Source organism: Pristiophorus japonicus, unplaced genomic scaffold, assembly GCF_044704955.1.
Source record: "Pristiophorus japonicus isolate sPriJap1 unplaced genomic scaffold, sPriJap1.hap1 HAP1_SCAFFOLD_1425, whole genome shotgun sequence".
Taxonomy (NCBI): domain Eukaryota; kingdom Metazoa; phylum Chordata; class Chondrichthyes; family Pristiophoridae; genus Pristiophorus; species Pristiophorus japonicus.
Window position 1 is genome coordinate 56,756 of NW_027251098.1, and position 10,368 is coordinate 67,123.

The window sequence follows — 10,368 nt, forward strand, 5'->3', positions numbered from 1 at the left end:
GCTGCCTCCTTCCCAGTCAAGCTGTGACACTGGGATCTATTTGACAATGCAACAGAGTCCCCAGATATATACTCCCCACACACATCAATTTAACCCAGCTACTGTCTGCCTCATCCACCAACACCCAATACTCAGTGATGGAAAGTTGTTTAATGCCATCACATGGCACTTGGCAATAACCAGTTCACCGCTGAGTTTGTGTTTTACCAGTAGCACTCTGCTCCAGACCTCCTCGCAGTCTTGATCCAGACAGGAGCTGAATCCAAAAGCACCATGTCAAACCGTTGACAGAGGATGCCACTGAGATAAAAGATGGTCTCTTTTGACCTATACCCTGGGTTGGAGTGTGTGATACAGTAAACAAAGCTGGCAGTTGCAAAGAAATCTAGTGTATACAAGCTGTCCCATTGAATGGTTCCTCAGGGTAGGGTTAGCCACTGGAGGAATTATGACTGCGGTACAGTGCTGTGATGCAGGTGTAACTGTTGCTGTGGGCAGGATTGCGCTTGGCTACTGTGCTTTTCAGCTGAACGGCTATGCACTGACTTGCCTCATGCAATCTTTTGAGTGAGGGGTTGGTGCTCCTTTAAACTGTTCACAAAGTATGTACGAGCCTTCAGAGGAATGGGGAGAGAACTGGAGGGAAGGGGAGCGAGACAGAAACCCACAGTGGGTAATTGTCAGAACCTGCATTAATCACCAAATCTCAATTCACCAGTGAGGGGGAAGATAAAAGGACAACAGGTTGTTAGAAACCACTTGGCCCCCTCCCAATGGCAAGAGCTGCAAATATTGGGCTGATAAGGGCGAGGTATTTTTCTCCTGAGCGATGGCTGATCGGCTTCCACACTTGGTGAGGCAACTTTCATTCCTGTTTTCCCCCCCTTTCTCTGCAGCAGTCCCCACCAGCTGCAACACTGTGTGCAGACACACCCTTATTCCAACTGCACCCAGACACAGAGAGAGAGAGAGAGAGAGTCAGGGCCCAAAATGTTGTACAGGGCCTGCAACTGGAATCACTGATACAGCACAGAAGGAGGCCCTTCCGCCCATGCCAGCTCTTTGAAATAGCTAGCCTATTTCTCTCTCCACCCCCATAGCCCTGCAACTGTTTCTACTTCAAGTATAAGGTCAACAACATCCAGGTTTAACACTCGCCCCACCTTGCAATACCAACAAGGAGTATTCAGTGAGGAAGTGAGAAAAAATGAAAAAACAGTCTGAGAATTGGTTTGACTGCAAACAGCTGTACTTTTAATATTTAAATCAACTTTACAAAATAAAATTGGTACATCTTTTAATTATTCATCAAAACTCATTTGTCCACCACACAACCAAAGATTTAATTTTTTTTTAAAAACTGCAACAGTTTACGAACACAATGTGAATATCTTCCACAAACTGTCTTTTCACCAAACGATGAATGTAGCATCCACTCCAATTGGCCTCTCCTATCTATTCCAGCCTCTGCTCTCCTCTCCTCTCCCACAGCACCAGTACATGGGGGTTGTGCTATGGTGTGGGTCTGAACCCCATAGCTCAGTGGTGAGGAAAGACATTCCCCAGGTCTGACCTGTGGTAAACCGGGCAAGGCTAGAGGGTACAGGAGGAATGTAAGTGAGGGCTGAGCTGGGGCATCTCAGTGCCAGGCTCATAGTGGCAAAGGACCCAGGAAGCAGACAGAAGAAACTGGAGGAGATGTACTCTGCATCAGAGGGTGAACACCTTCGCCAATCAAAAGAAAATGCTTCCAATTATCCCCCTTACCCCACACAAAGTAATTCTGATCATTAATCGGGCCGAAAGCCGCTACAAGCACGTGTTTACATTGAAAAGGGGACTGCAGCATTCTGTAACATTGCTGAAACTGACTCATTTACCCCAGCTACAGACAGTGGCACTATGCTATTGTGATTAAGGAAGCAGGTTTTAGCAAACCAACTGGGGTCTCGGGTACAGACCCTGTACTCACGGCTCCAATCCGCAGGGAAATGGGTGCACCAAGCCCTCAATCCAATCCCCTGGCCCATGTACAGACCCCACTCGCCCCGACCCACCCTAAACAAGCAGCAAATGTAAAGATGCCGTCCAGCTTTTAAAAACAAAGGGAAAAATCTAATCCCACTGAAACAAGCTGGCAGGAATTCCACTCGAGCTACAAAGTAACCAGACTCCCCCCAACAATAGGCGAGACAGTCCACAGTACGGTGATTTAAACTGGATTTGATTCCCCATTAAAAGTATCGTGTTGAAATATCGGCACCCACCGAGCAGTGTCATTTGTCACTTTAATAAAATGTGAACTACAACTGTTTTACGATCAAAAGGGATCGTCTGCACCCATCCCGCCGACACAAAATGTTTCCCAGCAATGAGTGCAGTGTGGAGAGACGATAGGACAGGGAGAGGGACCTTCGAAAGCGAGAGGGAGGGAAGGGATCACCCGGCAGACACAACACCCACACTGGTATCACACTATAACCGCCCAAAAAGGTCGCGCTCCACCACGACTGTCTTGGGTGTTCCTCGGGTCGGGATCTGTAGAGAATCAGCCTCCTGCAGGTGAATATTCTGCCGTCACTCCCCGTCTACTCTTGCACGAGGTACAATGGGGCTTGCTGCACCCATGGAACTAGCTGCACAAACCAGCATATCGCCACTGATTCAACTACAGGGGGTCAATTAGGAAATGGGGGGGTGATGGGAAGAGAAAGGGTTTTAAGTAGAAATGAGAGCAAAGCTTTTTTTGTGACACTAATAACTTAAGGAGCCAATCATACACAAACCTACAGCCAACTACCTCTCAACAGAGATGTTCAATTGCAGTGACCCGGAGATGGTGCAGGAGCCAGCCCACACCATCTTGTAGTGTGGGAGTGCCCGGCTGGATTCACCGTAACAAGCCCGTGGTGTGACCCAGGCACTGGGCGGGACTGAGGGGCTGCACCGGCAGGGAGTCGGGGTGCAGCCTCGGCCGCTTGCCCCTGAATTAGGCCCGTTGCTACATTATATAATACAGGTATCTAGTCCCAAGCAAATTACAAACCCCACAATGACTGTGAGCACGTGTGCGATTGTGTCTTGAGCGCCCACACACCCACCGACCAACCTCCGCCTATTCACTTCCTCGCCGTGTCGTAATTGGCCGTGAACCAATCGCAGGTCTCCTTGACAGCTGAAACAAATTCAAACCCGTCCTGTTACTTAAAAAAGACATCTTCACACTTTGCTCCTTTTTAGGGAGAGGCAAGAATTCAATATATATATATATTCAATTGGTAAAATTAAATCTGTAAACAACACAAGACAGTATTCAGTCCACACTGCGATATGTGTGCACTAGGTCCATGCAGCAGAGCTGGTCTCCAGTCGTCTTGGGTAACCCTTGCCACTGGACCAAGACCTAGCTCTGTTAGACCCTTGCCACACGTTAAAAAAAATCCACGCACAGGCATCTTCCACCCTTCATCATGTAGTTCGCGATCTGGAATATTAGGTCCTTCATTGAAACACCTGTGAACTCCTCCCTTTTTGACATGGAAAGCAAGTCATCCTCGCTTCGAGGGGCCACCTATGATGATAATGATTCAGCTCACCTCGGACCTCATTCAAGGCCAATCGTTTGGCCTCATTTTAGAGGCGGTGCAATGATGGTTCACTAGATTCTGATCCCTGGGACGAGAGGGTTGTCCTATGAGTAGATAGGGTCTATACTCTCTCTGGAGTTTAGAAGAATGAGAGGTGATCTCATTAAAACATACAAGATTCTGAGGGGGATTGACAGGGTAGATGCCGAGAGGTTGTTTCCCCTGGCTGGAGTGTCTAGAACTAGGGGGTACAGTCTCAGGATAAGAGGTTGGTCATTTAAGACAGAGATGAGGAGGAATTTAGAATTCTCTACCCCACAGGGCTGTGGATGCTGAGTCGTCGAGTATTCAAGGCTGAGAGATAGATATTTTTGGATTCTAGGGTAATCAAGGGATCGGGCAGGAAAGTGGAGTTGTGGTTGGAAGAACAACTATGATCTTACTGAATGGCAGAGCAGACTCTAGGGCCGAATGGCCTACTCCTCTCCTATTTCTTATGTTCCTAATCAGGTCTGGAGTGGCACATTAGTGAAGCAGTTGGGCTTTTAACGTCACTCCGGTTGCTTTCACCACCCCGTGTCATTTCTTTTTGCCAGGCTGACCAGATTCATTCCAATCAATTTCACCGATTACCAGATTTTACTAAATTGAATTTCACAATGTGCCACGGTGTGACCTGAACTCACGACCAGTCGGCGACCCCACCCTAAACTGAGCCAGGCCATTAGGTGGCACTCTAATCCAATAAGGCAGAGCGGTGTGAGCATCTTGCAGCCAAGTGGACGAGGCAGCCCTCAGGCAGTGAGCAGAACACTTGCTCTGTGACACCCATGGTGACAGTAATGGCGTTCCAGCAAAAACAATGTCAGCAATCCCTAACCCAATCACAACGCCAGATTGATATATTGATATGGAAATGTAGTACAATTAAATACATCCTCCTTCAGTACACAACGAATGTAGTCAGATGGTTCTCATCACACACGTGTGTTCTGACTGTACTTAGCTTTAATAACGGATTCCTACTGGGAGAATGGACTCTTCACATTCCCTGAAGGTAAAAGTTGTCGGCAGGCCACGGAAGTGCAGAAAAGGTGTCCCTTCCTCTCCTGAACATGCCAGTCCAGGATGCGGGTCACAGGAACCACCGGAAGGTTAGCCATTCCTCATGTGTGAACCATGGCCATGTCAGGCGTCAGGCTATTAAGAACACAAGACCATAAGAAATAGGAGCAGGAGTAGGCCCCATCGCCCCTCGAGCCTGCTCCGCCATTCCATCAGATCATGGCTGATCTTCGACCTCAACTCCACTTTCTCGCACTATTCCCATATCTCTTGGCATCCAAAAATCTATTCAACTGCATGGGCGCCACGCCAGGAAGCAGTGGGTAATGATTGGCTGCAGGAACACTGACTGGGTGTCCCCTTCCCCCGGGGGGGAGGGGGCAGTGGTGTTGAGGCCAATAATAACGTGGCCAGCTGGCATTAGAGGGGCACAGGGAGAAGGTGGTGTTGGTGCTGTGCCTTATCTTCAGTGCTGGAGTTGCCATGGACACACAAGATGATGGGTGTGACTCACCTTGGCTGAAGGGGGTGAATTTGAAGTCTGGCAGGTATTTCCTCAGCTTGCTGTTACTGGCAGTCTTCTTGTACTGGCCATCAGATTTACTCGTATCAAACTTGATGCTCACAATTAAAGAAAACGAGGGAGAAGAGAGACAGCGTGCGGAACATCCTCAGCTGCTGGCGGGCATTACTGCTGCAGTCCTAATGGATACCCGGACACACACGGGTACAGATCCATCGGCACAGGGCACCCTCAGGCACCTCCAACATGCGCGAGCCGAGACAGTGAATGGCGACATGCTATTCGACTGTGGAAGGGCGTCACAGCCGAGCACGAACCAGTCATGACCGGGCACTCGGGCTGCCAACCTTCCGGGACAGCTCAGGACTCTCCAGGAATTAAAGAGCAACTCCGGGAGAAAAATCATCGGGGTGTTTTAAAAGAATTCTTTCAACAATTTTCAGTTTATTAGTTATTTGGAGATGGAAAAATGGCTATTTGACTGACAGTCAAGAATCATCCAATCAGGTAATGAAGAGCCTGCCCGCTTTCCGATTGGTCATGGGGCGGGGCAGTTGGAGGCTGTGTGAATAAACCTCCAGGAATATGTCCAACCAGAGTTGGCAACTAGACCCGTGTCTCTCTATCACGCGCACACACACACTCCCGTCAGCAGGGGGCACTAGGTAGCTATCAGGAGCTGGAGCCCGGCTGGTTCCCAGCACTGGTCACAGTGACTCATTGACCCAGCGAGGGAGTTCGTGGAGTTGGGAGCTCGCCTAAGGATGCATTATACAAGCAGTTCCACACGTGAAGGATACAATCACCTCCCCTTTGAACCCTGTGGCTGCCACGATGCTCTCCGCTGCCTCTTTAATGGACACTTCTTCATCTTCTCCCACTGAGGACAGAAACACAGGAACATTATCCTCACAGTAGTCCGTGTCAGAGACCATCCGAGCCCCTGCCTATTGTTCAACTTACAGCTCTCCGCTTCTTCCTCAGCAAACTGCTCTTTGAGGGGAGAAGAGGGGTGGAAAGGTTATGTTATTCCCATCAAAATGAGGAGGAACAGCATTCGGGCTCCCAGTTTCAGCAGCGAACATCCCGGGTTAGATACAGAGTAAAGCTCCCTCTGCACTGTCCCATCAAACACTCCCAGGGCAGGTACAGCACAGGTTAGATAGAGAGTAAAGCTCCCTCTACACTGTCCCATTAAACACTCCCAGATCAGGTACAGCACGGGTTAGATACAGAGTAAAGCTCCCTCTACACTGTTCCATCAAACACTCCCACAAACAGCACCGTGATAATGACCAGAAAATCTGTTCTTGTTGTGTTGACTGAGGGATAAATATTAGCCAGAACACCGGGGATAACTCCCCTGCTCTTCTTCGAAATATTGCCATGGGATCTGTTTCTGCCACCTGAGAGAACAGACGGGGCCTCGGTTTAACGTCTCATCCGAAAGACTCTTTACTCCTCCTTATCCTGAAAGATAAGACTCTTGCTGGAGAGCACTGCATCCCTCCAGTACCTCCATCCATCAGCAGTTCTCTAACACGCGATGCCAGATGCTAGCAGACTATTGGACTGTGGAAAGCATCGCGACCGAGCCTGACCATCTCTTCGCCCAGTGCCTGAACCTCGGCAGTGACTAGAACAACTTAGTCACCGCGATGTCTGGAGGTGGCGGGGGAGGGGGAAAGAGAACTCAGAGAGAGAGAGAGAGAGAGAGGTTTTAACTCGGTGACTATGTGACAACTTGCTTCCCTCCTCAAAGTAAAGCAAACAACTTGCATTTATATAGCGTCTTTGTGGTAAAACGTCCCAAAGCTTTTCATAGGAGCGCTATCAGAGGAAAGAACCAAGCTTACCTGAGAGGATGATGGGCTCAATCTCTTTGTATTCTCTCAAAACCCAGACGATGAGACGGGCCAGATCCTGGAGAAGGCAGTCATCACCGTTACACAATGCCTGTCAGACCCAGCCGTCATCAAACCACTGACTTGATTCCCTTTTTGCTCTTCCCTCTGTTGCTCCATATACCCCACACCCTCGGGATGGGACGATTCAGGGATCGTTCCCCCACCCCCACCCCCCCACGCCATCAGCGTCAAACCTGAACCGCCCCCCCTGCCTCCACACCCCCCAAATCAGGACACACGACCTGGGCAGAGCTGTCGAGCCCCACCCCCAGGGGGCAGACGGAGAGACACACACCATCGGAGGTAATCGACCTCGCCCCCAGGGGGCAGACGGAGAGACACACACCATCGGAGGTAATCGACCTCGCCCCCAGGGGGCAGACGGAGAGACACACACCATCGGAGGTAATCGACCTCGCCCCCAGGGGGCAGACGGAGACAGATAATCTCCGTCTGAGGGTAATCGTATTCTGTTAAGAAGACGCCACCCCACAATCCGAATAAAGCCATTACATTTTTAGAAAGTTCCTTCTATTGGACCGGTTCCGGACTGAGGCAGAGATCCTATCATATACATTCAAGATAAGTGATAACACTTGGTCCGTGTGATCCCCTGGACCGGCTTCGATGGCCTGAGGGGGTTGGAGAGGAACATTCCAGCGTATTTCTCACCCCTACTGTCCCCAGAGATGTTCTGGGCTGTCCCAGCAGATTACAGAGCTGTGCGAGGAGGGGCAGAAGGCTTCAGTCAGGATGCTCCAGCCATGGTCACTGCAGGACAGACTTGATGCCCGTCATTTTCGTATTCCTGAATCCCACCTGTGAATCCAACTCTCGTTTCTTTCTATTTCCCCACGTCGACCGTTCTGGGACCTTTCTGAGCGATAGAAACCTGGAAAATAGGAGCAGTAGGAGGCCATTGGGCCCTCCGAGCCTGCACCACCATTCAATATAATCATGGCTGGTCCTCTATCTCAACACTATATTCCCGCTTTTTTCCCCATACCCCTTGATGTCTTTTGTGTCTAGAAATCTATCTATTTCACTCTTAAATATATTCAGTGACTTGGCCTCCACAGCCTTCTGTGGGAGAGAATTCCACAGGTTCACCACCCTCTGAGTGAAACAATTTCTCCTCATCTCGGTCCTAAATTTCCTACCCCGTATCCTGAGACTGTGACCCCTTGTTCTAGACTTCCCAGCCCCGGGGAAACATCCTCCCCGCATCCAGTCTATCCAACCCAGTCAGAATTTTATACATTTCAATGAGATCCCCTCTCATTCTTTTAAACTCTAGTGAATACAGGCCTAGTTGACCCAATCCCTCCTCATACAACAGTCCTGCCATCCCAGGAATCAGTCTGGTGAACCCATTCCACCAGACACGGGGGAGGGGGGGGGGGGGGGGGCGACTTCCATCCCAGCAGCAGGGGTCGGAGTTAGACCCAGGGGTCCCAGAGAAACGGCCTGCGTCCATCCCACTGCCCCAACACCATTTCCCTCTGTGGGATCTGCTCCAACAAATCTAGAGCCAGGAATAGGCCCAGCAACGTACCAGGGAATATATGAATTGCCGCCTGGGCTTCCCCGACCCCCACACCATCAGCGAAGAGCCATTTTCTGGGGGAAGGAAAGAAACCAAACAGCAAGAGGTTAGTAACTTAGAGACAACTTGCCCTGGTTCCCAATTGGCAGTGCGGTCCCGTGTCTCTGTCACCTCTGTGCGTGTTGACCGACATTGGCTCCCGGACACCTCCACTGTGAAATTAATTGTTTTCAAATCCCTCCATGACCCTCGCCTCTTTCCTACTCTGTAATTTCCTCCAGCCCCACAACCTTCTCCACCCCACCCCCCACCCCCTGAGATCTCTGCGCTCTTCCAAACCTGGCTTCTTGTGCACCCCCCCGATTTTCATCGCTCCACCATTGGTGGCCATACCTTCAGCTGCCTCGGATCGAAGCTCTGGAATTCGCTCCCTAAACTTCTCCGCCTCTCGACCTCTGGCTCCTCCTTTAAAACGCGAGCCGCTGCAAATTTTCAAGACCTTTCTCCCAACTTATAAATGCACCGAGCTAAACTAAAACAGAACAGATTCGAGAGGGCACAGGAGACGGGACTTGGGGAGGAATGTGCTAAAAGATAAGACTGACTCAACACTAGGGTACGGACACCAAACTACGGATCCGAGACTCAACTCTGCGCCAGGTAAGTCTTGTGAATCAGTCCTGGCAAAACGTGGCCATCCTCAATATTAAAGTTGTCGTACATTCCGAAGACGTTGGTGGGAATGACCGCTGTAAACATGCAGCCGTGTTGCTCGTAGTAACCCCTGCAACAGAGGAGTTGTAGAGTTAGGAGAATCCACAGCCAAGATACGGCAACCTTACCTTACCCTGTCTCCAATATTCTCTCCTCATCTCCTGAAAGCACCAACACTTGCTGGACAATGGCTCCATATGTGGCAGCTTCTGTCTGCTACATCACCCAGAGGGGAGGGGCAGAGAGAGGGAGAAGGGGCAGGGAGAGAGAGAGGGAGGAGGGGCAGGGACAGAGAGAGGGAGGAGGGGCAGGGACAGAGGGAGGGACAGAGGGAGGGAGGGGAGGGGGAGAGGGAGGGAGGGGAGGGAGGGGAGGGAGGAGAGGGGAGAGGGGAGGGAGGAGAGGGGAGGGGGAGAGGGAGGGAGGAGAGGGGAGGGGGAGGGAGGAGAGGGGAGGGGGAGGGAGGAGAGGGGAGGGGGGAGGGAGGAGAGGGGAGGGGGGAGGGAGGAGAGGGGAGGGGGGAGGGAGGAGAGGGGAGGGGGGAGGGAGGAGAGGGAGGGGGGAGGGAGGAGAGGGGAGGGGGGAGGGAGGAGAGGGGAGGGGGAGGGAGGAGAGGGGAGGGGGAGGGAGGAGAGGGGAGGGGGAGGGAGGAGGAGGGGAGGGAGGAGAGGGAGGGGGAGGGAGGAGAGGGGAGGGAGGAGAGGGGAGGGAGGAGAGGGGAGGGAGGAGAGGGGAGGGAGGAGAGGGGAGGGAGGAGAGGGGAGGGAGGAGAGGGGAGGGAGGAGAGGGGAGGGAAGGAGAGGGGAGGGAGGAGAGGGGAGGGAGGAGAGGGGAGGGAGGAGAGGGGGAGGGAGGAGAGGAGAGGGGGAGGGAGGAGAGGGGGAGGGAGGAGGGGGGAGGGGAGGAGGAGAGGGGGAGGGGAGGAGGAGAGGGGGGGGGGAGGGGAGGAGGAGAGGGGGAGGGGAGGAGGAGAGGGGAGGGGAGGGGGAGGAGAGAGGAGGAGGGGGGCAGGAGAGGAGGGAGGGG

At 51.8% G+C, this 10,368-nt stretch overlaps 1 protein-coding gene across 1 annotated transcript; it reads right to left on the reverse strand.

Moving 5' to 3' along the window:
- Positions 1-1,227: 1,227 nt before the first annotated feature.
- LOC139242669 (GDP-L-fucose synthase-like) lies at positions 1,228-9,452 on the reverse strand. Its single transcript, XM_070870462.1, has 6 exons — positions 9,279-9,452; positions 8,638-8,702; positions 7,032-7,098; positions 5,976-6,055; positions 5,167-5,266; positions 1,228-3,175 (listed from the first exon to the last, which is right to left on the reverse strand). The coding sequence occupies exons 1-6, from the start codon at positions 9,385-9,387 to the stop codon at positions 3,120-3,122; spliced, it is 477 nt and encodes a 158-aa protein (XP_070726563.1). The 5' UTR covers positions 9,388-9,452; the 3' UTR covers positions 1,228-3,119.
- Between the last annotated feature and the right edge of the window lie 916 nt (positions 9,453-10,368).